The following is a 27330-nucleotide window of genomic DNA, read 5'->3' on the forward strand; positions in this document are numbered from 1 at the left end:
GCGCCTGGGTGGCTCAATTGGTTGAAGGTCCGATTCTTGGTTTCAGCTCAGGTCATGATCTTGGGGTCCTGAGATGGAACTGAATTTCGGTGATGAGTGGGGAGTCTGCTATAAAATTCTCTCCCTCTGCCTCTCCCCTGGCTTGCGCTTGCAGGCATGTTCTCTCTCTCTCTCTCATAAATAAATAAATCCTTAATTAAAAAGAGAGAGAGGGATGCCTGGGTGGCTCAGTTGGTTAAGCCGCTGCCTTTGGCTCAGGTCATGATCCTAGGATCCTGGGATCCAGTCCTACATCGGGCTCCTTGCTCAGCGGAGAGCCTACTTCTCTCTCTGCCTCTATCTGCCACTCTGCCTGCTTGTGTGCTCTCTCTCTCTCTCTGACAAATAAATAAATAAAATCTTAAAAAGAGAGAGAGAGAGAAAAGCATCTATAACGCCTGATTGGATGGCTAAGGGAGGTGAAAGGGAGATACTAAGGTCGCTTCCCTGATCCTTGGCTTGGTCACTAAGCTGCTGACATGTCCCACTGACTGAGATGGGGGACACAGTGGAGGAAAATGGGCTGGAATATGAAGAGGATGATGAGTTTAGTTTCCAATACATTGAATTCAACGTGCCTGTGAGACATCCAGAGGGATGTCAGGGTTGGCTACACTGACCTGCAGCCAGGAAGGTGAACTTTCCGACTTGAGATGGTGAGTGGGGAGCCACCAGGTTACAGACAGTAGTAAAGCTTTAGGAGTGAGAGGCTTCAGGGAGCAGGTATAGATTAGTAAGAGAATAGGATGGAGGGCAGGGCTCTCAGGACTGTCAACATTTATGAGATGGAAATTGGAGAAGTTTGTGGTTAGAAAGATAAGAAAAAAGCCAGAAGAGTATGATATCTTATAAGTTAAGGGGGATGGTCTAGAAAGGTGGGGAATGTGAGGAATCCTTTAGATTATCCTGGAGGGCACTGGTGAGGAAGCCAGAGAAGGACCCTCCAACAACTCCAAACTAGACTTTATTGTTTCTCCTTGTTTGTTAATTCAGACATGCAGGCATTCATTTATTCATTCATTCAACAAAAGATCTCCCATGCGGGGTGGGGGGAATGCAAAGGGCTGAAGACACATGGGCTCTGTCATTGAAGGGCCACATTAGCCCCCCAGTCAAGAATAAGGAGACAGAATTCCTAGAGCAGTGAGGCCCTCTGGTTTTATGGAAGGATCAGGGACCCACTGGTTACTCTGAATTGGATTTGAATCTCAGTTCTACCATTCAGAATGTAATTGCTGATGACTCCAAAATCTATAATCGCAGTACAAACCTTCCCCCAACTTTGTATATACGATTGTCTTTGCAACATCGCCAGTGGGATATCGGAGCCAACTCAAATTTAACTTAGAGCTACTGAAAAATCTCCCCACCCAAGCTCATTCTCTTCAATTCTCTCCTTCTTGGTGTGTGCTACCACCATGCAGACTTGCTGAGGGCCAACTCCTCTAAGAATCACTTAAAAACATTTTGGAGGGATAAAAAACTTTATATACCTGGTAACATTTTGAAAGTTCGGGGCGCCTGGGTGGCTCAGTGGGTTAAGCCGCTGCCTTCGGCTCAGGTCATGATCTCAGGGTCCTGGGATCGAGTCCCACATCGGGCTCTCTGCTCAGCAAGAAGCCTGCTTCCCTCTCTCTCTCTCTGCCTGCCTCTCCGTCTACTTGTGATCTCTCTCTGTCAAATAAATAAATAAAATCTTAAAAAAAAAAAAAGTTCAAAAGCACATACTATATACAGTGATAAGCACATCTTGATCCCATTCCTATTAACGTGTTGATTCCTCTCCACCCCATATCTAATCTTTATCTAGTCCTGTTGGCACTACTTCCAGAATTTATCCCAAATCTGAGGGCTTCTCATAACCATCTTCAAGTCTAAACTCTTTACCATGACCTAGAAGAACCTGCATGTTCTGTCCCCTACTTGTCTTCTCCCTTGGAGGGCCTCTTTCTGCCCTGGAGCATGCGTAATCTGTTGCTTTCCCATTTGTTTCTTCTTCTGACTGAAGCACTCTTTCCCAGGGTTGTTAATGGCCTGATGACTCCTGAATATTCAGGTCTTGGCTCAGATGTCACTTTTCTGAGGAGCCCTGCGTGAACCCCTTACTCTCTATCACAGAAATTATCCTGTATATGTAACACTAATATTTATATATATTATAAAATAACAATATTTATGATATGATTATATTAGTATTAATCATTATTATCATTATTATTAGGTATATGTTCTCCAGGGACTCCCAGGGCCCAGAAAAATGCCTGGCACTTCCAGGCTTTTGTTAAAATATTTGTTAACTGACCCATCGACCTCCAGCAGACTACTCCACTTCTTTAAGTCTTCATTCCCTTATTAATAGAAAAGGGATTACAATGCCTATTTTGCTTGGTAGTTTTAAGTGCCAGATATGTGGGGGAAAGTATTAAGGACATGGGGAAATAGCCACGGTGAACCTTTACAGTTCCCTGCTCACTTACATCAGACAGCCCTCCCTTTCCTCCCAGGTAAAAAGAGCTACGGGTGAAAAAGCCCAGGAAGAGGTGGTCCCACTACGCAGCGACATCATCGCCCTTTTAAGTAGCGCGGAACTCTCCTCCCACCCTAGTGTTTAATGTACCGATGTAAGTGCAAGTCACATGAGGCTCTTGCGTCTGCCCCGCCCCAAAGAGGCGGAGCCCTAGCTTGGGGACCAATAGCGGGAGCAGCCTCCGGAACAGCCCCAACTCCAGACAGGAAAAAGGGGAGGAGCCGGGAGCTTCAGCAGCTGTAACAGCACTTCCGGACAATACGCCCCGCCCTTATCCCCCCTCCCCTCCCTGTCCGTCCCGGTCTCCAGTGCCGGGTGGGCCGAACCAGCGGGTGCTGATTAAAGGCGCCGCAGTTGCGCTGCCGCTTTCTCCACCCGTCCTCCTCCCTGTCTCCCCGCCCCCTTCCCGTGTAGCGGGACTGGCCTTGATGTAGGGACACCACCCTCCGCCTGTCTCCGCTTTACCTCGGGAGTCCGGCTCACCGCAGACCCCTGCCCGCCCGCATCTCCACCCTGCCGGACGCACTCTGCTCGGAGCCCATTGTATCCCCTCGCCCCGGGCTGCAGACTCCGAGGCCAGACTGTGGCGGGAAGATCGGGGACCCCTGTGCGCCCCTCCAGCCGGTCCCACGAGCCGGGGCCCCTCCCCCGCCCGCCCTCCTTCCAAAGGCGAGGTAGCGGCGAGGGCGCCCTTCCCTCGCTGCTGAGGCGAAGGGGGCCGACTGACGGGCAGCAGGGACTCACCCCAGCCCCAGCCGCGCCCCCCCCGCCCCGCGCTCCCTTCCCGGGGGAACAGCCGGAGCCATAGCGAGCAGAAGCAGGAAAAGAACTGCCCGGCGCGCAGATCATTTTTATCATCGAGATTATTATTAAAAGGGGGCGGGGAGCCCAGAATGCGGGGGAGGGGGCCAGAGACGCAGCTATTTTTATTAAACAGATTATTCCTGAAATAATAATACGCGCAAGATGGCTGAAGGTGGCCCTGATGAGAGTGTTGGGTTTTTTTTTTCCTTTTTTTTTTTTTTTTTGATCTGAGGATAAAGCTCTGAGGCGACTGCCGCTGCGGAGACCCTGCCCGAAGTGCCCTCCCCTCAGTTGTGAAGCTTCAGGCGGACAAACGGACCCACAGACAGAGCGACAGGCGTGGGCCCGCCCCGGACGCGTCGCCTGGGCAGCAGCCGGGGGCCGCCGGAGCTCGCCTTTCTGCCGACTTCTTCCAATTCTAATCTTTTTTTTTTTTTTTTTTTTTTTGGAAAGGACCGGGGTGGGTGGAGCAGAGGTGGAGAGAAATCGGGACTTGGCATTTTCTCCTCTCTCTCTCCTAATTTAAGGGAGGCCGCCAGCCCTCCCCTTAAAAAAAAAAAAAAAAAAAAAATCCCACCGAGAGAGAGAGAGAGAGAGAGAAAGCCCGCTGCAGGACCCTCGAGCGAGCGCGCCCGGACCCCCGGCCACCGCGGCCGCAGCCAGGAGCCCAAGATGGCTGGGCTCTGAGGGAGGCAGCCTGGCCCGGCTGGCTTGGCCCGGCCCCACCGCCGCAGGCTGGCTCCGACCGCAGCCCCGAGCCTTCCAGGCCGGAGCAGAGGCCGAGAAGAAAAGAAAGTGGGGGGGAGGGGGGCCGGGGTGGCGAAGGGGGAGGGCCGGGGCGGGGGGGGGGGGGGGGAGGGCCGGGAGCTGAGCCTCCTGTTCATTAGCAGTTGAGAAAAATTCCTTTCTAGTTTGATCAATCCTTCGGCAGAGCCGAGGCGCCCGCCCAGCGCGGAGACCGAGAGCGGGGTCTCTCTGCGGCGGGGGCGGCGGGCGCCCGGCTTCGGAGAAGCGCAGAAGTCGCGAAGAGGGGGTCAGGCCGGAGCACCGCCGGGGCTTCTCCCTCCCTTTCTGGTTGGCTTTTTTTTTTTTTTTTTTTTTTCCACTTCTCTCCCTCCCCCTTCCGTTTCTATTTGTGAAGGGAGGAGGAAGGCAGAGGCGGGCTGGTGTCTCTGGCCGGGGACTGGAATTTCATCTGAATGACTGCCCCTGCGCGCACGCAGCGCCCCGGAGTCGGCCCGCCTGCGCCCCGCAGCCCGCACCCGCACCCGCACCCGGCTGGGCAGCCGGGGGGCGCCTGCGCCGCGGTCCGGGAACCGCCAGTTCGCGTCGCCCGCCCGCTCCCGATCTAGCTGCCCTCGGCTCGGCCGCTCCCGCTTCCTCGGCTTCTCGGACCCCGGACGCGGCGAGTGAGGTGCTGCGCGGGCGAGCCGGGAGGGAGCCCCATCGCCGCCGCCGCTGCCGCCTGAGGAAGTGTGCGGCTCCCGGGCTCTGTCCGCTGCGGGGCGCGCCCCAATGTCAGCCGCGAAGCCGGGCGCAGGCCGCGGGCCGCCGCCGGCCTAGCAGCGCGGACGGGGGCGGAGGCGGCCTCTTATATGGAATTTGGACCCCGGCTCTCCCCTCCAGGGCTGGTGTCCCGGCCGCGGCCCTGGCGCAGTCCGCCGCCTCCCGCTAGGCGTTCGGGAGGAGGAGGAGACGCAGCCGGCTGCGCGCGCGGCGGGAGGACCGAAGCTCCCTCTTCTGGGGGGCAGGCGCGAGGAAGGCGCTGGTGACTGAGCGACTGTCGGGGCTGCCTGGGTCCGGAGCTCGGGGCTCGGTGGGCCTGCAGCTGCTCGGGACGGACCCGCAGAGTTGGGCAGTGGGGGAGGCCCGCCCGGGCCCCCTGCCCGCGGCCGCCATGGCGGAGAATTGGAAGAACTGCTTCGAGGAGGAGCTCATCTGCCCCATCTGCTTGCATGTCTTCGTGGAGCCGGTGCAATTGCCGTGCAAGCACAACTTCTGCCGGGGCTGCATTGGCGAGGCGTGGGCCAAGGACAGCGGCCTGGTGCGCTGCCCGGAGTGCAACCAGGCCTACAACCAGAAGCCGGGCCTGGAGAAGAACCTGAAGCTCACCAACATCGTGGAGAAGTTCAACGCCCTGCACGTGGAGAAGCCGCCCGCGGCGCTGCACTGCGTGTTCTGCCGCCGCGGCCCCCCGCTGCCCGCGCAGAAGGTCTGCCTGCGCTGCGAGGCGCCCTGCTGCCAGTCCCACGTGCAGACGCACCTGCAGCAGCCCTCCACCGCCCGCGGGCACCTCCTGGTGGAGGCGGACGACGTGCGGGCTTGGAGCTGCCCCCAGCACAACGCCTACCGCCTCTACCACTGTGAGGCCGAGCAGGTGGCCGTGTGCCAGTACTGCTGCTACTACAGCGGTGCGCATCAGGGACACTCGGTGTGCGACGTGGAGATCCGGAGGAATGAGATCCGGGCAAGTACCCCGCACGCAAACACACGCGCGCGCTCCCTACCGCCCGGGGACCACCCCTCCAGACAGGCCAGCTCTGGTAACATCAGGCCAGAGGCCCCCTTCCAAACTCTGCTACCCTGAAAGTTTAGGAGCGGTGTCCTGGGAAGAAGCCCCCCCCCTCCCCCGCTGCTTGATACGTTCCTGCACCTGCACTCCTAGGGTCCATCTTTTGAGTCATTTCTAGAATTGAGGTGAGGGGTAGAGTTTGGGTGTTGCTCTTCTGTTGTGCGAGCAGCTCCCTTCTCCAGCCTTGTTTCTGTGGGCCCTATGGGAAGTCACCAAGGCAGTGACCCAGGTCTTGCTTCTCCAGCTGCTGTTTATGTAATGAGTGTCCTGGAGCCCCGGCTGTGGCTGACACGATCCATGATGCTGGCATACCAATGAGGAAGTAAACAAAAGCAGCCATGTTCCTTTCAAGCCCTATTGGAAACACACTGGGGGGGGGGGGGTGGAGGGGAGCTTCCGGAGGGAGAACAGAACTCTGGTATCTATCTGGAGGAGGCCTGGACTGGCCAGAGGCCCCACTGAACAGTGTCTCAGCCATTCTGATTATTCCCAGTAGCCCGCTCTTCATGTGTGAGAATCACTGCCTTCGGTGAGCCTGTGTGTGTTGCCTGCGTCCGATGAACAAACCTTGAAGTATGTGTCTTCACCACCCTGAGCCCTTTTCTCCCAGCCCAGCCCTCTATCACAGCCCTCCCACATTTGGGGAGGGGAAGTGGAAGACGGAAAAAGAATCCTGTGGGTTTAAGGTTGAGCTGCCTTGCAATCTGGTTTCAGGCAGCTGGCTCCCCTGGGCTGCCGCTGGGTGATTACGGAACCGCATCCCCTCCCATTGTATACACCCGGCGGCGGCAGCCAATGTCAAAACCGCCTTCCCCCTCAGGCCTCTGGGCCTGGCTTTGGAGCTGGACTGAGGCAATACTTCCGTCCCCTTAAGTGGAGGGGGGCTCCTCCTAGGTCCCTCCCTGGTCCCCTGGCTTTCAGGGTTGAGTCATACCAGAAGGAAGGGGTTGGCCTGAGACTGAGCCATCTCAAAGCCCCAGCTTGGAGCCTGGGTGTGATATCATGGGGGTGAGGTTGGGCTTTGGTTGGACCGGGAGTGTTTGCTGGGTGGGGGCCCCCCCGAGGCTGGTCGAGGCCAGTGGGGAGCTTGGGTATGAGGAAGCTCTGAGCAGGGGACGGTTGTGGACGGGTGCTGTTTCCTGTGGGGGGGGACCAGTCAGAATGAGTCACTGTTTAGCAATTAAAAAACATACACATACAACTAACAAAAGGCAGGAGGGCTGCCACAGGCTGAGGGCAGGGATAACAAATAAAATTTACTGTATAATTAGTTTCCATCGGATGGGCTAGCTCTGGGTTTTTGTACCAGGACAGGACCTCTGGTTTCTTTTTAAAGGAAGTGGAGGGGTTGGAGAGAGGAGCCATTCTCTCCCCTCCCCGGGAGTTGGGAAACAGAAGCCCAGGGGAAGCTGATGAGCCCCTGGTGTCCACCCCCAACTCGGGGCAGGCAGAGCCCAGACTTTTCTCAGTATTGGGAAGCTGCTACTATTAATAAAGATGGAAAGGCCAGGAGAGGAGGAGAGAGCGCAGAGGCAGGAGCGCTGTCCAGTTCTCTGTCCTGGGATTGGCAGCAGAAAAAGTGACAGGAAGGGAAAGTCAGAGCTGAAAGGAACCGGGGAGGGGGCAGCAGCCAGGGTGATAAGTGAATGTGTGCCTGCACCCACGCTTTTGCTCTTTACTGTGTCTGAGTGCTAGGGGTGCTTTTCATTTGGGTGGGGAGAAAACATAATTGTGCCTGATTCGGTAGTAGGAGGGTATCTTTAGATGTGTGTCTGTGTTTGCAGGCGTCTTAGACTGCTTTGCCCTTAAATGCACCTGTCTCTCATCTGTACAGTTGGGGGCTGGGGAGGAGGGGGAGGTGGTTTGCCCCTGCATGCAGAGTGTACTCTGGGGTTCCCACCAGCAGGTCCCTGATCCTGGCTCATGGAAGGAGCTGGATGGGAAGGAAGCGCTGAACTTTTGTCAGCAGCTGTGTGCGTGCATGTGTGTGCCTGCGTGTGTGTGTGTGTGTGTGTGTGTGTGTGTGTGTGTGTGTGTGTGTTCATGTGTTCATTTTTGCTCCTGGTGCGGGCAGGCTCACAAATAGTGGGGTTGCTTCAGGGCCAGATGTGCAGTTCTGTGCGCTCAGCATCTGTGCCCAGCGGCCTGAGTCTCATCCCCCTCCTGGCGCCCCCTCCCTAGCCCTCCAGATTCTCTCCAGTGACCCGGGGCACTGGAGTTGGAAACCCTTCAATAGGCCAGGGTCACTCACTGTGAGTTGGACTTTTTTTATTGAATGGGGAGGAAGAGGGGCCTCACCCTCAGGGGCCTGGAAGAGCTGGAGGGGAACCTGAATGGAAGAACCCGGTGTGCCTTGTCCATCCTCCAGCCAGGGGGCGGGGCCTTTCCCTGGGCCTCTTTTTCCCTTGCCTGAGGGCCTCTGCTGACACCAAGGATGAGAGAGCAACAGAATGCTCTGGGTTGTAGGAGCAGATGTATGGAGACCTGGCGCATGCCTTCAAGTACAGCCCCTCTTCTTGTGCTTCCGCTTCTGTCCTCCCCGGGCGGGAGGGAGCAGTGGGGCGCCCGCTGAAATGCCCTATTGGCCACAAATAGGAAATGGATCAACCTCTCCCTGGTGGCCCGTCCCATACTCAGAAGCACCCATAGGAGCGTGGGCCAGTCGTCCTGAGCAGGGGCCCAGTGGGAAGGCAGGCCGGGCTTCTCTCCAGCCTGGAGGGTACCAGGGGACCCGGAGTCAGGCCTGCCACTCTGTTGCTCCACTCTGTCCTTGGGAAGCCAGTGTAGGCCCCATTGCCCTGAAGCCTTGGTATACACTGGGTGGGCCCCAAAGACCCCTCTGGGATGGGCCTAGACCCCTTTGAGGCCCTGAGAAGCTAAATTCCCATAATTGGGATATCCAGGTAGGTTTGAGCCTGGCAGTGGTAGGTGGTGAAACCCTCTTCCAGCCCCCTGGTTTAGGGGTTCATCTGAGCAATAGGGAACTGGGGTAGGCTGGGAGCATCCCTACCTCATAACCATCTTCAACCTGGAAAGAAAACCCAAGATGAGGCCTACGTACATGTCTGAGGAGCTATTCAGGGTGTCCTGGTGTGTGTGTGTGTGTGTGTGTGTGTGTGTGTGTGCGCGCGCATGTGTGTGTTCAGGTCATAGTGTGCCTCTGTGGCATTTCTAGGACCCCAGATCAAAGCTGGAAATGTTGCCAGAACCCTTTTCCTTGCTTCTTGTAGGTTTAGTGTCGAGAGGAGATGCTCTCTGGGGAGGGCCTGGGGATCCCACTGCTCAGGCCAACTTGGGGTTTGTAGCTGCTAGCGGTGAGGTTACGCCACTCGCATGGCCCCCAGGCTGGAGGGCTTGCACTGGGACCCGGGAGCAGATCTGATGGCTTGGCCCCACGTGTTTATCTCTGGGTAGGCTGTGGGAGCGAGGGGCTGCCCCAGCCCGGCCCAACTGAAGCAGCACCAGGCTCTGCTGCTCCCTCCTCCCCCGACCCTACTCCTGACCTCCCGGGTCTGGGGGTAGCTGGGGTGTGTGTGGGGTGCCCCTTCCTTGACGAGCCTGAGTCCGCAAGGAAGGTGGGCCCTGGGTCCCAGGCAGAGGCCCAGGCCCTACCTCCACGCCAGGGTCCTGCTGACACAGCCCGGCGCCTGTCCCGCACGCCCTGTGGATTGCTCTGCCTCCCGCAGCCCCGGGGTGGCTGTGCAGGCATTCTGTGTGCAGGTGTGTGTGCGCGCGTGCGTGTGTAACCAGCGTGTCCGGTTGTGTCTCTCACCATGTGACTGACTTGCTGTATCTCCCACGTGTCTCTCCGAGGAAGTACCGTGTGCGTGACTGACTTGGCTGCATGGCGGTCTTGTGTGTCGCTGCGGGGTCAGAAAGGCGTGTGGGCGCACGTCCCTGAGCGAGGCGGGTGGCCGCGTGTCCCGCCTGCCGGGTACCTGGGGCTGGGAGTTGAGTGGCTCGGCAGGACCATCCGCCCCGTGCTGCTGGCACGCGGCTGCCTGCTCCAGCTCTGAGTCCTGTGTGACTTTCTCAACTGGTGGGGGTGTTTTGGAGGGGCTGGAAAGAGGGAATTCACCAAAGGGGGAGCTTGCTGCCCGAGGCGGGCCTTGGAGGCCGAGGTCCGGGCAGGTCCTGCCAGGCTGTGTTGAAGGCCTTGTGGGTGGGCAGAGGCGGAAGGTGGGCCCGGCCTGGGCCCCTGCCCTGGACAGAGCAGGCAGGCCTGGCTGGCCTCATCGCTGGCTCTGAGAAAGCCTTCCTTCCCGGCTGGCCTGGCATTCAAGCCCAGACAAAGGGGGGCTTTCTCTCTCGCCTCTTTGTTCTGCTGCCCCAGAGCGCTGCTCTCTGCATGGCAAAAGCTAATTCCACTCTGCAGCTGGGAAACCTTCTCTGGGGTCTGCCGGGGCTTGTCTCTCAACTGCCGCTGCTCTCCTCACCCAGCTCCTGCCCTGCAGCCTCGGCTCTCTGTGTCTCTGGTTGCCTCTGCCCCCCACCCCAGGGGGTTTGTCCACCGGGTAGCCCGAGGCAGGGGCTGAGGCCTGGACAGGGGCGTCTAGGGCAGGCAGCAGCTGCTCTGAAACCAGGGGAGAGCACTCTGGCCCAGGGAGAGTGGAGGCCAGCGTACTCCTGGGAAGAGGGCTTCAGGGAGAGAGTCGGGGTGCGGGGGCAGGCGTGGCAGCCTGGGAAGGAGGCTAGGATAGGGTAGCCCTGAGCAAGGGTTGCAGCCCGAGTTGGAGCTGACATGAGTGCTCTCCGGACAGGGGCCTGAGCAGAGAAAGGTGTGCAGCTGCCCAGCTCCCTCTTCTACCCCCCCTGCCTCTCCCTGCCTCCACCACCACCACAGGGGCTGCTGGTCCCAGCCCTGGCCCTGTTTGAAAACCTTGGTCCTGCCTCTGGCCCAGCCCCTGGGGCCCTGTTCCCTCCTGACCTTGCTTCTCTTCAAGGTTGACTTGAGGGTTTTATTATTATTATTTATTAACTTTTATGCAGCCTAGAGGCCCCCTGGCCTCACCCGTCTGCCCAGTCCAGTTTGGCGTCGGAAATACCAGCTGGGCCTGACCAGTTAGACTCCAGAGGGATGTGAGGCTTTCCTGGGGCAGGAACAGAAGGAGCTAGAAGTGCCCCCTCTCTGAGTCGGGAGGGGCACCAGAGGGAGCAGCTCAAGGCAGAGTCTGAAACTCTGGGCGGCAGGATGTTCTGGGGCCTGCTTCTCCTCCCTGCCAGGTGTGAGAGGATGGGAACGGAGTGCCCCCGAGGCTTTCTGATGCTTCTGCCCTCACAGGCCCAGGAGCAGACCACAAAAGGCCTAAGGGCCAGGACCAGGAGTGAGCGGGTTCCATCAGGGCGGGGGTGGGGGGGGGGTGCTGCTGAGTAGAGCTGGGCCTGGTACTGTTCCTCCTCCCTCCTGCCAGAGGCCTGGGCCCTCCAGCCCCGCTGCGCCAGCCCTCGGGTCCCTGCTCTGCTCTGCTCCTGTACCTGAGCCCTTGAGGTGTGCCACAGTCCAGGTGACTCACTGTGGGCTGGGAGCAGTTCGTAAAGTGCCCCCCACCACCCCGCGTTGGGAGCCCATGCTCTGAATGAAGCTGGAAAATCTGGTCCTATCTCTCAGCTGTGTGTTTTCCCCAGGTGGAAAGTGGGGCCTCAGCCCTCAGCTATTTCCTGGACCTTGGGACTGAAAGAGACTGCCGGTAGTAGGGGGCAGGGGTCAGTCTTGCTTCCCGTCTCCCATCTTCCAGCTTCTCGTAACCCAATTCAGTCATTGAGGTGAGGGCTACGGAAGAGGCAGCAAGTAGATATTCCTGTCCCTTCCCCTAGTCTCCCAGTTTCCCAGTGCCTGAGGTAACAGTGATCCCCGCAACCCCCTGCCTCCCCACAGGTTTTGTCTTTAGCAGGATTAAGATCAGTGGGCCTCAAGGGAGGGCAGTTCTGCAAGGGTGAGCTGGCCAGCATGGGGCCCTGGGCCCCCCTCCCAGCCCTCCATGATGACTGGCAACCCTTGGCCAGTTTCCTTCCCATTTCTGCCCCTGCCCCTACCTACCCCTGCAACAGAGACAGGAGCTCCATGGCCTCTTTACTGGGGGAGGGGAAGTAAAACCCAGCTACCTGCCAGAGAGTGTGGCCATTGCCTTGCTGGGCATGCAAGGTCCCAGAGTAGAAGCACTGCCAGGAAAGGCTCTGAGAAAAGCCTAGAAGAGGGACAAGGCTCAGCTCCGCCCCTAGGACTGGACGGGAGGTGGCTCTTCTGGCTCTTCCCTGAGGAGTCAGCTAAGAATTCCTTGAAGGGGTTCCTGGTGGGTGGGAGAGGGGCTTCCCACTGCTCTGGAGGGTGGGAGTGTACAGCCCGCCTTCCAGGCGTCATGGAGAAATTGGTCTGAGAACCTACCGGGGGCTGCCTCTTTCCTGCCCCTCATCGGGCTGAGCCCCAGGTGTGTCCCTAATTGGATGCCGATGGGTTTGGTCGTGGGAAGTAGTTAGGCAGGGAGACCACGGTGTGTGAGTGTAAGACTGGGCATGCGGATATCCTGAGCACAGAAAAGACAAGAGCGGCCAGGAATCTGAGACACGTCTGGAGGGGGGTGCCCTGTTCTCTGAATGTGGGTGCAAGGCAGCCAGAAGGCAACAATTTGGGGCTAGTCTTATAGACCCTCATGTTCCTGAAGGGGAGTCCTGGTGACCTTGCCTTTATGGCAGGCCTCCCCTCATTGTCTGGGACCCTCAGGGGGCCCAGCCTTCACTGTGTAGGGGCTGGATGCAAGTATGTGTGTAGCCGTGTGCAGCAGTCGCGTGAGGGGGGCCAGGGCCCAGATTGTTCTGGGCAGTGCTGCAGGGTCGCTGCCTGCCCTCCTCCTATAGCTGTGGGCAGTTTCCCAGGGGGGATGCATGACTACCTCTTTCTGCCCCCCGCCCAGCTGTGTTTCCCACAGGTTCTGACTCTGAGGCTCACAGCAGACCCCTGTGCATGTTGGACCTGTGCGGGGACCTGCTGGAAGGACAAAGCTCTGGGGGCAGGGCAAAGTCTCCTGGGGCTGGTTCTTAGAGGTCCTGTCCTAGGTCAGTGGTCAAGTTGTTGGAGTGGGGGCAGGGCAGGTGGACCCCCAGCTTCTCCAGATTAGAAGCTGAGAGCCTTCCCCCACCACCTCCTCTTGTCCCCCTGGGTCCTGGTTTTTGTTTCCAGGGCAGATACCAGCTCACAGCAAGGTCACCAACGCCCTTGCTGGACTTGGTTTCCCCAAATGTAAAATGGGTTGGAGGAACCAGGAAGGGACGGGTGGCAGCTTGTCTCTAGGAAACCAGCTGGGCCTGGGTGAAGAGTGGGGGTCATAGGCTGAACTTGAGGGTCTCTGAGGCCCACACAGAGGAAGAAAAAGAACCACTCCTTGTAGGGTGGACACTGCGAGCCCCGTTCTGTGCCGCCTGCTTTGCAAACCTTACATTGTAGCAAAACCACGGCCTTGTTCAGTCAACCTGCTCGGCATTGGTAGGGAGCTGTGGCCCCTGTGTGGCCTGGCCAGGAAGGGAGGTGGAAAAAGAGCAGCAAAACCTTATTTTCAGCAGGCCTGGAGCTTTCCAGAGAGTTGGGACCACACTGTGCAAGGCTGACTATGGAATAGTGTTGTCGTGTAGGTGTTTCTGTGATCGTGGCCATGTTTGGTGCCTGTAGTGTCCAGTACCCGAGCCCCTGGCTCCGGGTAGCTAGTGAGCACTCGAACCTGAGGCTAGCCCAACTGGAGAACTGATGTTTGACTGAATTTATTTCCATTCACTTCAATTTAAATAGCCACATGTGACTCGCAGCTGCCGTAACCGCACAGCACAGCGACAGAGGGGAGGCACAACATGACAGCCCACAGCACAGATATCGAGCATGGGCCATGGGAAGTTTCCTAGGTCATTGGGCCTTCAGTTGGGCCTTGAAGGATGGAGAGGGAGGAAGGAGGCCCCTTGTCAGCAGTGTGCAGGGAATTCCCATGTGCAGGGAGCCTTGGGGACAAGAGAGCAGTCCACCTGGCTGGGCGAGTCAAGTTGTCAGAAAGCCTTTGTGGCCAAAGTGCTGGAAGGAGGGCATCATTGAGGGTTCTTGAGCAGGAGGAGACAGTGTTGGAAGAGGCATGTCTGGTGAGGACAGGCTGGGTGGAACAGCCAGGTTAGGCTGTTAGGAGATGGAGGGTTGAGAAGAAGAGCAACTTGGTCTAGCACCTTCCAGTAAAGTGGCCTTGCGTTCTTTGGAAATCCAGAGTCTCCCTTCCACCTGGGTCGGCTGACAGTCTGAGAGAGCTAGCAAGGACTTAGAGGCCTGGCTCTCAGCATCAAGAGCAAAGGAAGGGGTAGCTGCCCTTGACGCCCCCAAGTGCAGTAAGGCAAGTATAGGGTGAGATCTGTGGACCAGGCCAGAGGGCCTGTATGACTTTGGAAGCTTGTTTGTCCCTCTGCATCTTAGGGCTCTCGTCTCTAAGATGGAGCTCCCCAGAGAGAGGTGGCCTGCCTTGCATGAAAACAGACCCTACCGCCAGATCCCCTGGGTTTGTATCCCAGCTCCAACATTTACTAGCTGTGTGACTTTGGATGAATTGCTTAATCTCTCTGGTTTCCTCTTCTCTGAAATGAGGATAATAATAGTACTTAACTCATAGCATTACTGGGATGATTAGATAAGTCTATACAGGAAAAGCACTTAGAGCAGGGGCTGGCCTGACCCTGCCCTCAGAAAGCTCATGGTTTAGATATGTGTGGGAAGCTATTCCAGGGAACAGGCTGGCCAGACAGCTGTCACCAGGCCCCTGGGATTGCGTGGGGGCCAGAAAGGGCTAGATGGCAGAAATCTAGGCCATCCGAGTCACTCTATAGGATGAGTCTGTTCTATAGAGGGAAGGGTGGTGCTCCCCCATCCTTGGTAAGGGATAGAGCTGCAGCCCCCTCTGACGCCCCTTCCCCACCTGTCCCTGCAGAAGATGCTGATGAAGCAGCAGGACCGTCTGGAGGAGCGAGAGCAGGACATCGAGGACCAGCTCTACAAGCTTGAGTCAGACAAGCGTCTGGTGGAGGTAGCTAAGCCCAAGCGCATGGTATGGGGTGGGGAGGCCTGGGTGCAGGGCCTCGGGCTGGTTCCTTATTTGGGCTAGGATCTATTGTGTGGTTGACTCCATGCCAGATCCCCTAGGTCAGTTACTCGGTGGATGAGCCCCTCCCGGGGCCAGGGGTAGCTGGCCCAGAGCCCTGTGCTACCAGCAGGGACCGAACAGGTCAGACCCTGCTCTCGGGAGCCTTGGGCAGCCTCGGGGTGGGGGCGTCCCAGACTCTGCCGTCCAGGATGTGAGAGCGGCGGGAGCAGCAGCTGGAGGTCCCCAGGACTCACCGCCCACCCGCTCGCACCCCCGTGCCTGCAGGAGAAGGTGAGCCAGCTGAAGGAGGAGGTGCGGCTACAGTATGAAAAGCTGCACCAGCTGCTGGATGAGGACCTGCGGCAGACGGTGGAGGTCCTGGACAAGGCCCAGGCCAAGTTCTGCAGCGAGAACGCAGCGCAGGCGCTGCACCTCGGGGAGCGCATGCAGGAGGCCAAGAAGCTGCTGGGCTCCCTGCAGCTGCTCTTCGACAAGACAGAAGACGTCAGCTTCATGAAGGTGGGCTGGGGCCGGGACCAGCTGCTGGGCCCTGGGCTCATGCCTCAGTTGGAGTCGGCCTTCCTTGGCTCCCGGGCGAGTGTCTCGCAGCAGTATGCTCACAGGGTTTTGGAGCCGGAGCCTGCGTGGCTTCGAAGCCCTCCCACCCCCGCTCTTTCTAGCTTCGTGAGCTGGGGAGTGGGTCATAGATGTGCCCTGTGCCTGGGTTTCCTCACTAATAAAATGGGGTTCATAAGACAGAGCAACCTACTATCCTCTATCCACAATTCCAAATTTTAAAAGCCTCTGAACACTAGTAAAAAAAATTCTGACAACTCATTTTACAGGAAAAATTGACCTGAACTCATGTTGGCAATATATGGTCTTTATTTATCTTGCTCAATACAAGGATTCAAACATTTGACTTCAGGAACGTTGATGTATTAGACGATGGTGTCCTACTAGGGATCATATGTACTATATAGTACAGGCACCATAGTCCCCTTCTAAAATCCAGCAAATTCCAAATTCCAAGACACATCTGGCCCCAAGAATTTCTGATAAAGAACTGAGTGCCTCTAACGTCTTCCTCCGAGGGGAGTTGTGTAGATAAAATGATGGATGTATGGAAATCACTTGCATGTTTATCACATAGTAAGTACTCAATAAATGTCAGGTCTTCGTATCTTCTAGAAATGGAGACACTCCCCTCCCCCCTTAGCACACTTTGGCTGGAATCAGATGGTCAGCCCTGCCTGGGGAGAGGAAGAATGGGGAGGCTCTCCCATGTTGCCTTTCCCACTGACTAACTCTTTTCTCTCCCCCTAGAACACCAAGTCTGTGAAAATCCTGATGGACAGGTGAGCAGACGGCCACTGGCCCCCAGGGGAGCACGTTTGGGGGAGGGCAGGGAGGGCCAGGCCCACTGGGGGGAGGTAGGGCAGGCTCACCGGTGATACCTCCTCACAGCAGATGCCCCGTCCACTGCCCCCAGGACCCAGACCTGCACGGGCAGCAGCCTTTCTCCCCCTAAGATCGGCCACCTGAACTCCAAGCTCTTCCTGAATGAGGTGGCCAAGAAGGAGAAGCAGCTGCGGAAGATGCTAGAAGGTGAGGGTGGTATCCTCAATGGAAAAGAGAGAGCCCTTTGGGCAGGGAGGAATGCCAGAGCCTTCTCTCTGAGAGGCAGCATGGCCTAGTCAGATAGACTTTTCTTCCTATCCTGGCTTTGCCACTTCTAGCTATTTGGACCTTGGGAAAAGCCATCTTACCTCCCTAAACTTCAGTTTCTTCAGCTGTAAAATGGGCATAATAACAGTTTCCACCTGCTAATGGGGTAGGCAGCATTGACCAAGACAGTGCATGATGTGATGAGCTTGCTTCTATAGATAGAAAGTGGGGAGAGGAGGCCTGGGTTGCTTGGGATGGGAGCTTTGGCGACTTTTGCCCCAAACTCTCCGCAGGCCCCTTCAGCACACCGGTGCCCTTCCTGCAGAGCGTCCCCCTGTACCCTTGTGGCGTGAGCAGCTCTGGGGCGGAAAAGCGCAAGCACTCAACGGCCTTCCCTGAGGCCAGTTTCCTAGAGACGTCGTCAGGCCCCGTGGGCAGCCAGTATGGGGCAGCGGGCACAGCCAGCGGCGAGGGGCAGTCAGGGCAGCCCCTGGGGCCCTGCAGCTCCACGCAGCACTTGGTGGCTCTGCCGGGCGGCGCCCAACCAGTGCATTCAAGTCCTGTGTTCCCCCCATCACAGTATCCCAATGGCTCCGCCACCCAGCAGCCCATGCTCCCCCAGTATGGCGGCCGCAAGATTCTCGTCTGTTCTGTGGACAACTGTTACTGTTCTTCCGTGGCCAACCATGGTGGCCACCAGCCCTACCCCCGCTCCGGCCACTTTCCCTGGACAGTGCCCTCACAGGAGTACTCACACCCGCTCCCGCCCACACCCTCCGTCCCCCAGTCCCTTCCTGGCCTGGCGGTCAGAGACTGGCTCGACGCCTCCCAGCAGCCTGGCCACCAGGATTTCTACAGGGTGTATGGGCAGCCGTCCACCAAACACTACGTGACGAGCTAACGCAGCGCAGGCAGTGGGGTGCTGGGGAATCTTCCCAGCTCCCCAGTGGCTTGGGAATTACGCATCCAGAGACCTGCCCTTCTACCTTCCTGTCTTCCCTCCCTTCCTCCTTCGTTCCCCCCAAGTCTTTTCCTTTTGGATTTTGTTTTGTTTGGGGCTTTGTTTTTGATTTTTTTTTTTTTTTTTTTTTTTTTTAATGACTCTCCTGGACACAGAGGTGACAGTGAGAGCTGGCCTGGGCTGGGCTGCAGGTGGCCCAGGAGTTGGGAAAACGTCTACTTCAAGGCATTGAGCTCTCTCTCTGTCTCTCCTTTTTTCTCCCACTCCTTTCCCTTCCTACCCCTGTGGCTGGAAGGAGCCTCAGCTTCCCCTGAAGCCTTGGGGGATCCAGCCCTCTTCACCCAGCCCTGGGAGGAAGGACCAGTGGTGCCCACTGGCCTGCTTCTCTCATTTTTCTTTTGGGCAGTTTGATCACTGACTGAGCAAGAAATGACCTATAGATTGTGGGGCTTTTTTTTTTTTTTTTTTAAAAACCAAGAATGATTTCTCCTGCTTCCTTCTTCTCAACATCCTCCCAGATGGAGTTCAAAGGCCACTTCTCAAGCAGCTTTTGGCACCTTCAGCCTCAGAGTGGAATCTTAAAGACAGGAACCCCATGTCCAGGAAAGGGGAAAAGGAACTTTGCCAATGATAGTGACCACAGCAAAAGCAAATAATAATAATATTAATAATAATAAAGAGAAATAAAAGAAATAATAAAATAAAAAACCATAGCACAGCCCTTGTTGAGGTCAGTGGGGGAGGAGCGGCTGCCCCGAGTTGGGTCCTTGCCTGGATTTTGACACAGCAACTTCCTGTAGTGAGCACTTTGTATGAATCGTGGACTTCCTGTTCTCAAGGCGCAGGTATTTATTCTGTAATCTGTCTAGAGCACACACCGAAAGCCAACCTTCTAATAAACGTAATGGCGCAGTCCCACTCCCTGCCTCGCCTCTTACCCCTCACTCCCCCAGGCCTAGGGTCTTCAGGTGTTGGTTCAAGAAAGGGCACCGAGGGATGGAAGCCCCTGACTTCCTCGACTTGGTTCTGTGCTCCATCTAGACAGTTCGAGGCCTGTGAATATCAATTCGTCAGGCACTAACTACATCTCCTGTCAGCCTTGGATTCATTTGACAAATATTTGCTGAGCGAGGGCCTCCCAGGCCCAGCCCCCTGCTTCATAGGTCCTGGCATCTCTTTGAGGTTCTGCCAGCATGTTCTTAGCTAGAACAGACAAAGCAAGAAATACCTTTCTGTGAGTCTTGCAAAATTACCTGCTTCAGTCTACAAATATTTAATGAGCACATGCTAAGTGCCAGGCAGTGTGCAGGGCTGTGGGCATAAACAGAACAGACCCTCTTTTTGTAATTTAGTCTAAGTGGGCCTTGGCCCCCATTAGGGGAGTCACTCAGCTCCACACCTCTGGTGGTGACTTGGGCCCGGGCCCTTGCCCCTGCATATGGGCCAAGAGCAGGCAGGAAAATATTTGGCTCTGAGAGGCATGGAGGTAGGGTAGCAAGGTGAAGAAGACATTCTGCCCTCATCCCTTTTGGCAGAGCTGCTCAAACTCTCTAGCATGTCTTGGGAGCTTGTTAAAAGGGCTGATGCCTAGGGAGCCATCAAGGGCCAAGGGACCTGTATTTTTAACTCCTTCGTTAAAAGAAGTGCTGCCTTGAAGTATTGGCTAAGGTCTTGCTTGTCACAGGGACCCCTGGGTAGAAGGAGGGGCTGGAGCAGACCTCTGTTGGGGGCAGAGGGAGTGATCTTTTAAAAAGGATCTCTGGTTGTTGCCTAAACTTTGCATGGATCTTACGTCAGAAGGCAGCCTGTGCCCTTCTTTCGTACTAGTAGGAGGAGCAACCTTTGCTGGAATCTAGTTCTCTTTTCCCTTGTGTGGGTAGAGTCAGGGCCTGAATGCCTCCTATCCCAGGAAGCCTAGAGTAAGGCAGGGAGCCATGGGTAAGTCCTGTCCTGTGCCAGGGGTCAGAGTCTCATGAAGCCCTAGTCAGTCCCCCTCTCATAAAACTAAGGATCCAGGGTGGAGGGTATGGTGAGGCCATGTTCTGGTACCTGGTACTGGTGTGGCCAGTAGGCTGGCCAGACCCAAATGGAATCTTGGTCGTGCTAAGTAGAAGCTGTGTCTTCTCATTCTGTGGGAATAGAAAACGACTCAGTGTTGAGTGGGTGGGCCCTTGCTCTGCTGCTCCCCCTTCCCCACTTTGGCAGGGAGCCAGAGCCAGGCCAGGATGACAACAGCTGGCCTGCCCCCTTCTCTTCCCCTGCACCTGTTTGGGGGCTAAAGCAAGGAGGCAGATGGTTGGAGTACGGCACCCCTGCAGCCCAGGGTGGAAGGATGCCTGGGGGCAGGTGCTGGCGGACAGATAGACATTTAACTCCACTCACATCTGCTCCGGTCTCACTGTCCCTTTCTCTTGTTGTCAGGGGCCCTAGGACATCTTCTGTGCCAAGGGTTGGGAGCCAAGACAGAAAGCTGCCCAATTTCTTTCCCACTTGGCCTAGTTTTGTTTTAGCTGTGTGTGTGTGTGTGGGGGGGTGCTCCTCTCTCCAGACACATCAGTCAGACTGAGATATGGAGGGAGACTCTGGTGGGGGTAGGGTGGGTTTGAGCCCCACCAGGTCCCAGTTTTGGAAGCCCACCCCAGACACTTACACACGCAGGCAAAGCAGCCAACTGCCAGTAGTACAGCCTGGGGGTGCCAGGGCAACCCGGGAAGCAGGGAGATGCTAACCCCATCCAGCTGTCCCCAACCACCCAGCTGTCCCTGGCTTCATAGGAGCAGCTGTCACCCACCTCCCCAAAGGGTCAGGAGCAGAGGAGGCCAGGAAAGAGCTGGAGTCGCCCCAAGACACAAGGCCTGCCAGAGAAGGTGTGAAGGGGGCCTTTCCCTACCCCCCCCCCGGCCCTGGTGTGCAAACTCCCACACCACTGGGCACCCACAGCCACACCCTGTGCCTCATCCCGCGAACGGCTGAGATAGCGGCTCTCACACCCAGGCGCTGCCCTCCCGCCTTCCCCGAGAGGTCGTCACTCCTCCCCTTTCCGGGAAGGGCTGGGTGTCAGGAGGGCCTCTCCCCCACCCCACCGTTGGGGGTCGGCTGCTGTGGCCCAGATGTGCGCAGCCCCCGGGGAGGCGACCGCCGGGGGGTTTCCTCCGCCCGCCACCCGCGCCGCCCGAGCTCTTTCATGTCGCTGCCCTCCGCGTCCCAGCCCGGGCCCAGCAGCTGCGCCCCGCTCCCCCCCCCAGCCCCCAGCCTCTCTCCCAGCTGTCTTTAGGGTGGGGCCGCGCAGCTGGGGAACAGCTGCAAGGCGTGGGGGAGGGGAGGGTCGACTGTCCCCGCAACAGCCGGAAACAGTCCGGGTGTGGGGGTGGTGGTGGCAGGGAGGGTGCAGGGAAGGCGAGGCCGGGGTGGTCGGCTCCCCGGTCCCTCCCCCAGCGCATCTGGCTGGGCCAGCTGAGAGGGGTAGACCCCAGATCAAAGCCCCCTCCCGGCTTCAAAGGGCGCCCTGCGGGGCCGGGGCGGTGGTGGGGCAGTCGGGAGCTGCAACCCGGTGGGGCACCCGCTGAGTCAGCGCCCCGGCCCCTCTCCCAAGGCGAGACCCCACCCTCCAACCTCACTTCTGGGTTCCTCCATTTCTGTTCACACCTACCCACTCAAGGCCCTGTCGTTGTCACCAGGCCACTTCCTCAGACACCTTCAATTTCTCCCATCCGAGGGTGGGGGAGAACCAAGGCACGCTTTCAAGATGGAACCTGGCCCCCTGGGGGATTCCCTACCCCACCTCTGCTGCCCTGTAAATTCGGGGTGGGTGGATGGAGGGTCTAGGTTATGTCCTTTCCCAACCTGGTGATCTAGGCCTACAAAGAAAGGGCGTGCGGGAGGGGATGTTGACCTACTGGGGTTGCGGGTAAAGGGAGGTAGAAAACTGATTCCCAGGTGTACCTGAACAGACCCCACCACATTTTAGCCCCTCTTTTACAGTGACGGGGTCTCCCTGTATGATTTTGAAAAGCTCTCCCTTGGAGGTGCCTTAGAAACAGTGGTCTCTAGAACCTGGGTTCCTCGTCCTGGTTTAGAACCCTCTGAGTCCTGTTTCTTTGAGTTAAGGGGCAAGGAAGGAAATTGAGAACACTCTCGGATTTCCCCTTCCCTATACTCTGGGCAAGGCCCTGGAATTCAGGGCTAAGATTCCCGAAATGTCCATGGAGGCTGAAAGGAAATGACACAGACCAGAAAGTGGGGCACAGACAGCAGGACTAGGGGCCCATCCGGTGAGAAGTTATAGATCTGGACCAGGAGGTGGGCTGGCCTCAAAAATACCACCTTCCTCCTGCAGCTTTTCTCTTCCTCCAACACCCTACCCTTTCCAAAGACTCTCTTCCATTCCAGAGCAAGATGTAGTCACCCTCTGCTTGAATTCTCAAGACACTGCTTCCGCTGGGAAAGCTCATACAGATAACAAATAGAAATCCGGTGGATAGAGCTGTGATCTCTACCATATTCTCTATGATACGTATATGGGAATCACACCCACTGAGTGAGGAAGCCTTCAGGAGGCCAGGGCTTCTTCCCTAAAATCCCCTGTCCCTGGCATTTATGATGCAGGGCCTTGGCAAGAGGCTTACCCCTGATCTCCGCACTGGAAGTCTGCATGTTTCCTCCATAGGTAACCAGTTTCCTTTCATTGCTGTGTGGTTAATTCCTCTCAACTGCAGCAAAATGGGATATTTATGACACTTCCCCTTACACTAGATCTTCAATAATTGGGTCTTTCTTGAGAAAGAACCCATCTGCTCAGTGCCACAGATTATTTTTCACTATTTACACAGAGGCAAGAAGGGGGAGAAGCTTGGGGTGGTGCGTGGCAGAATTTTCAACAGCTTGTAGAACGGGGTATTAGTGGTGGCACAGGCAACATCTCAAAATTGCAGGTAAAGAGTGAAATGCAAGAGCAGGTGTCCAAGACCTGAGTATTAAGGATGGTGCGGGCTTCTGGTCCACCGGGGGCTGGGGGGTGGGGGTTGCACGGAAAGGCAGTGAGTCATGTGACATACGGATGTCAGGCTGCCTGGTTGTGAAATGGATGTTGTCACTAGACACTCTCCACATCTCTGTCTGGGGCAGGTCACTGAGCAGGGAGGGGGTTTGGATGCAAAAGGACAACTCAGGGCCTGACAGAGAGGAACTCTACAGCCACACCAAATGCCATCTCCAGCAGCTGCAGCAACTCAAGCTCCTCCTATCAGGTCACAGGCTCAGAATCAGTCCTCCAGCAGCCCAGGTGTTTCCACGCCCTGGTGGTTCTGCTGAGCCTGAGCCCTCTGCCTGGATTGTACACCTCAACTCAGTTTTGCCTCTGCTGTGTGCCCCTCCCTACCCTCTCCAGGAGGGTGCGAGGAGAAATGAAATGGTGCACGCAAAGTGCTACGTTTGTTTCTGGCACCATCCACTTTGGGGCATTGATGGCTCTCAGGATGCTTCTGTTCCTGTACACCAACCGCTCTCCCGTCCATGCACTTAGGACTCTCACACTGTATTCCGACTATGTAGTTTACATGTCAGGTTACATGCGGCAGAGCTTACCTGTCCAACTAGCCTGTGAGTCCCTGGAGGACATGAAATATTAGTCATCTTTGATTTTCCAGAGCCTAGGACATCACCTGTTTCGTTCGTTTGCTCATTTATTTATTCAACAAAGAATTATTGAGGTTCCTCTAATTCTCGGCACCGTTTCCATGTTGGGGACACATCAGTTAACAAAACAGACAAACTCTCTGCCCGCTTGGAGCAGGTAACTGGGTGGGGTAAGGGACAGATGACAATAAATCACTAAATGTGAGTTGGTGATAAGAACTGTGAAGGCAAGTAAAGCAGGGCGACAGGGGTAGGACATGCCAGAAGGGTAAAGGGACATGGGAGTTTTATATGGGGAGATAGTTGGGGATGGCTTTACTGAGAAGGTGATATTAAGCAGAAATTTCAGAATGTGGGCGCCTGGGTGGCTCAGTCAGTTAAGCATCTGCCTTCAGCTCAGGTCATGATCCCAGGGTCCTGGGATCGAGCCCCATATTGGGCTCTCTGCTCAGTGGGGAGTGTGCGTCTCCCTCTCCTTCTCCCTCTGTGCTCTCTCAAATAAATAAAATCTTGAAAATATTTCAGAATGTGAGGAGGCAAGGTCTCAGGGTATCATAAACAGCAGTGTTCGGGGGCGGGGGGATGTGCAAAGACCAGAGGAAGAAGAACAGCAAAGGGTGTGTGTGTGGCTGGAAAGAGTGAGGGGCAGAGCAGTGAGTAATGAAGTCCAAAGGGCACGAGGGAAGGGGGCAGTGCCAAAGGCATTATAAGTGCTTTGCCTCTGCTCAAGAGATAATTCACTGAATGAATGAACCAATGAATGAATGGTTGTATGGATGGATGCCGAGGCTTTCAGGGCTCTAGAAATGTCACAGGGGAGCTCTGTGGGCTAGAGGGTACCCGGCCATCTTCCTGGGTGTATGAGACTTGAATCTTGTCCTAAAAGAGTAAGAAAAGCCCAGAAGAGGGGCAGCCACTCCAGAGAGAAGGGGACTATGAGCACAGGTGAGGAAATAAAATTCTGGAGTGGGGGCGGGGTCGGTTAGGTTGCAGGACATCGAGGACAGCTCCTGTGAAGCTCAGGGTCCGTGAGAGCGTCCGTGATTGACAGATCCGTAGAAAAGGCTTGGGGTCAGATCAGAGCGCTCTTGAATGACAGAATAAACAGTTTGGCCTTGAGTCCCATAGCCCCATGGCCCCCGAAGACATCCGAGCAGGGGAACTGCTTTTTAGAACAACAGCTCTGAGCACCAAGAGGGTGAGGGCAAGGGCGAGGCAGCAGGGGACAAGATGGCCACCCAGGGGGCAGAGGGGGGTCTGAGTGTAAGAGTAGGCAGGGCTGCGGGGTGCCGGTTGGTCCCCGCCCAAGGACAGGAAGGGCCTCCAGGTCCCACCGCTCTGCCAAGGAATGGAAGCCCGGATGAGGCCTTCTCCTCCCCTGCCCGCCGCCCGTGGGCCCTGGAGTCAGCAGAAAACCCCAGGCCCCGGGGAGGAGGCGGCACTGAGCCAGAAGCTGCTGAGGGAGCACTGGCAGCAAGATGCCATTGTACGTCCGCAATCAGGATACTTCAGAGGAAATCAAAAGCACCAACTGGGGAGATGATGTGCGCGCTCTCGCTCTCTCACACACACACACAAACTTCTGCCTCCAAAATGGGTCAAGTGAAGGCTGTGGGCGTGGGCTGGGGAGGGAGGGCTGGAAGCAGAGGAGGCCCAGGGCCCGGGAGCAGCCCGGGCGCTCGTGCCCACTCGCCCTCCTGGCACGGGGGGGCGGCAGCAGCTGCAGAGTGGGGTGGGCCGGGAGGCTGAATATCCCCCCACCCATGCGTATGGATAATGCTCACAGCTGCCCTGCCTGCTTTGCGTTCATTAGGCCCAACTGTTCCAGGAGTGGTGGCAGGCGGGCAGGAGGGGGTGATGTGCCCATTCACACACGGGGGGTAGGGGGGCTCCCTGCAGCTGGGCAGAAGCCTCCCCCTGCCTGGAGCAGCGTCCCAGCCCCTGAATTCCCCTTCCTCCCTCTCTCTTCCTTCCAACTCACTGCTCTGGTAGATCTGGAGGTCTCAGGGAGGGAAAGGGGTCTGGGCAGTCAAGGTGAAGCCCCAGGAGCTGGGCGAATTGAAGGGAGAGTTAGGCTGGCTTGTGCCCTGCCCGCCCCCCACCACCACACCACAGGATGGGCTGTTGCTTACAAACCAAATCTCCTTATTGCTTTCTCTCCCCAAGCCATGTGTGGCATCCAGGCAGGAAAAGTGCTTTGACCCTGCCATCTGGACCCCCCAGAGGAGCCCCAGTCATACCGAAAGCCCCAGATCAGGCGCACTGGGTGCCCCCAGACAGAATCCAAGGGGGGCATGGGTTTGGGGGGGGGGTGTGCCACCAGAATTTTGAACAATTTCTCCTCTTGGAAGTGAGGAGGGCTAAGGAACAGAGGCTGCTGGGCTGCAGGTTGGGACGGGGACTGGATTAGGAGGCCAGTGTTGAAAGCCAGGCCCAGGGAGGTGTCTGGCTGGTGCGAGAGACCCCGCCACCAAGCTTAGCTGAGCCTCCTCTGCCCTACACAAGGGCACTCAGCCAAGGGACTCGCAGCTAGTGCCAAGCCTTGCACCCTGATGTGGGCCATCCTTTCCCATATGAGTCAGCAGGGGCCCAGTGACAGGCCTGTCTAGTCTCAGGAACATGCATTCTGCTAAGAAGGCAAAGAGAAACCATGGGAAGGCAGGGTCCCAGTGCTTCTGTTGGCAGCCTGCCCTTCCTTCTTCCCGCTGGTGGTCTGAGGAATCACTCCCTCTCTTCCATTTCGGGCCAGGGCACTGGCTGAGGCCTGCTGAGCCTGGGTGAGAATGGAGCCTGCTGATCCCAGGCCAGGGCCCAAGGAGCAACAGCCTCCCCAGCCTCTTCCTTTGTTGTCAGGGTGGGGCCGGGCCCCCCTGCCCCCTCTGCCGGCCGCCTCCAGAGCAGCAGCCACCTCTGGGACTCCAAGGGGGAAGAGGGGGGTGACAAAGAGGAAGGTAGTCATCTCGCCCACCTCCCTGTTTCCTGGGAGGTGGGTGAGCAAGGGCCTCACCCTTTGCTGCTCCCAGCAGCTCAGAGCCCTGCGTCTAGTCGAGAGGGCATCCGGAAGAAAAACGGGCTTTCCAGTCTGACGGAATCCCAGACAAGCCCCTGCTCACTGTGTGATCCTGGGCAAGTGACTCACCATTGAGAGCCTTGGTTTCCCCAACTAGGAAACAGGGATGGGAGTACTTATCTGGTAGGGCTGCTGGAAGGATCTAGTTAGCGGCTGACTAACCCGGCTGGGAGTTTGCATAGCAAAGCTGCTTCCCAGCCCTTGTCGTTTTCAGCTTTAGGTATTCGAGCGGGTTCTCCCATAAACTCTGCCTGTCCTTGACTTAGCTTGATCTCTGCAATTCTGTCATTAATATTTTATTTCTTTAGCAAAGGCTTTTTGTCCCTGGGACACTGCTGTTCACTCTGGGGAAAGAAACCTCCCCATGTTCCTTTGTGCAGGAGGCTACCTCAGCTCCTTTTCTGAGCTTGGAAGCCAAAAGGTGAAAAGGTACAGGTCCCTCTTCCCCCGCTCTCTGAAAGTAGAGCTTTCCTATGAAATCTTTCACAAGCCGAACCCGGGTAAAGCGGTGTAGACCCTACTTTCCAACGTTCGCATTACGTCACTTCGCTTTTATGCAAGACCTACATTCGTATGGTAAGGTCTTTCTTTCTTTCTTTCTTTCTTTTTTTTTTTTTTGCAAAAGTGAAAATCCTCTTCAGATTTCTTTCGGTTAGTGAAAACAGGTACTGATGTAGGTCTTTGGCAACAGGAAAGTGGCGAAACCAGAACTTTCGGAAAGTGAGGAATACCTGTGTCATGGTACCCGTTCAGGGCCGGCAGAACCACAGGCCTGGGTGCAAATCTGCTTCTGTCCTGCTCTTCTGGCGTGATCTTGAGCAAGTGACTCCAATTCTGTGAGCCCTGTCCCCAAATTGTGGTCATACCTGCAGTTAATAATGTTGTTATGAGGATTAAATAGGACGGTAACTGTGAAGTACTCAGTGCCAGTGGGAGGCCCCTAGCCACTTGCCCTGG

General features: G+C 56.7%; 2 protein-coding genes across 3 annotated transcripts; both read left to right on the forward strand.

Moving 5' to 3' along the window:
• Window positions 1–535: 535 nt before the first annotated feature.
• On the forward strand, window positions 536–5045 carry LOC111145029 (classical arabinogalactan protein 9-like). The gene is made up of 6 exons (XM_022499647.1): window positions 536–619; window positions 2544–2616; window positions 2876–2996; window positions 3055–3240; window positions 4594–4779; window positions 4997–5045. The coding sequence occupies exons 1-6, from the start codon at window positions 536–538 to the stop codon at window positions 5043–5045; spliced, it is 699 nt and encodes a 232-aa protein (XP_022355355.1).
• Window positions 4482–17731, forward strand: LOC111145058 (tripartite motif containing 8). 2 transcript variants are annotated; one of them, XM_022499672.1, is made up of 6 exons: window positions 4482–5837; window positions 14888–14983; window positions 15326–15559; window positions 16367–16398; window positions 16533–16648; window positions 17002–17731. In XM_022499672.1, the coding sequence occupies exons 1-6, from the start codon at window positions 5268–5270 to the stop codon at window positions 17607–17609; spliced, it is 1656 nt and encodes a 551-aa protein (XP_022355380.1). In that variant the 5' UTR covers window positions 4482–5267; the 3' UTR covers window positions 17610–17731. The 2 variants fall into 2 exon arrangements, with proteins under 2 accessions (XP_022355380.1, XP_022355381.1); XM_022499673.1 differs by lacking the exon at window positions 14888–14983.
• Window positions 17732–27330: the final 9599 nt, after the last annotated feature.

Source organism: Enhydra lutris, unplaced genomic scaffold, assembly GCF_002288905.1.
Source record: "Enhydra lutris kenyoni isolate GAN:26980312 unplaced genomic scaffold, ASM228890v2 scaffoldscaffold12, whole genome shotgun sequence".
NCBI lineage: Eukaryota > Metazoa > Chordata > Mammalia > Carnivora > Mustelidae > Enhydra > Enhydra lutris.

Coding starts and splice junctions, on each gene's coding strand:
- LOC111145029 (XM_022499647.1), top strand. CDS start 536: ATGGGGGACACAGTGGAGGAAAATGGGCTGGAATATGAAGAGGATGAT. Junction 2,997..3,054: donor GTAGCGGGACTGGCCTTGAT/GTAGGGACACCA, acceptor GGCTCACCGCAG/ACCCCTGCCCGCCCGCATCT. Junction 3,241..4,593: donor GCCCTCCTTCCAAAGGCGAG/GTAGCGGCGAGG, acceptor GCGCGCACGCAG/CGCCCCGGAGTCGGCCCGCC.
- LOC111145058 (XM_022499672.1), top strand. CDS start 5,268: ATGGCGGAGAATTGGAAGAACTGCTTCGAGGAGGAGCTCATCTGCCCC. Junction 14,984..15,325: donor CAGACAAGCGTCTGGTGGAG/GTAGCTAAGCCC, acceptor CCGTGCCTGCAG/GAGAAGGTGAGCCAGCTGAA. Junction 15,560..16,366: donor AAGACGTCAGCTTCATGAAG/GTGGGCTGGGGC, acceptor CTCTCCCCCTAG/AACACCAAGTCTGTGAAAAT.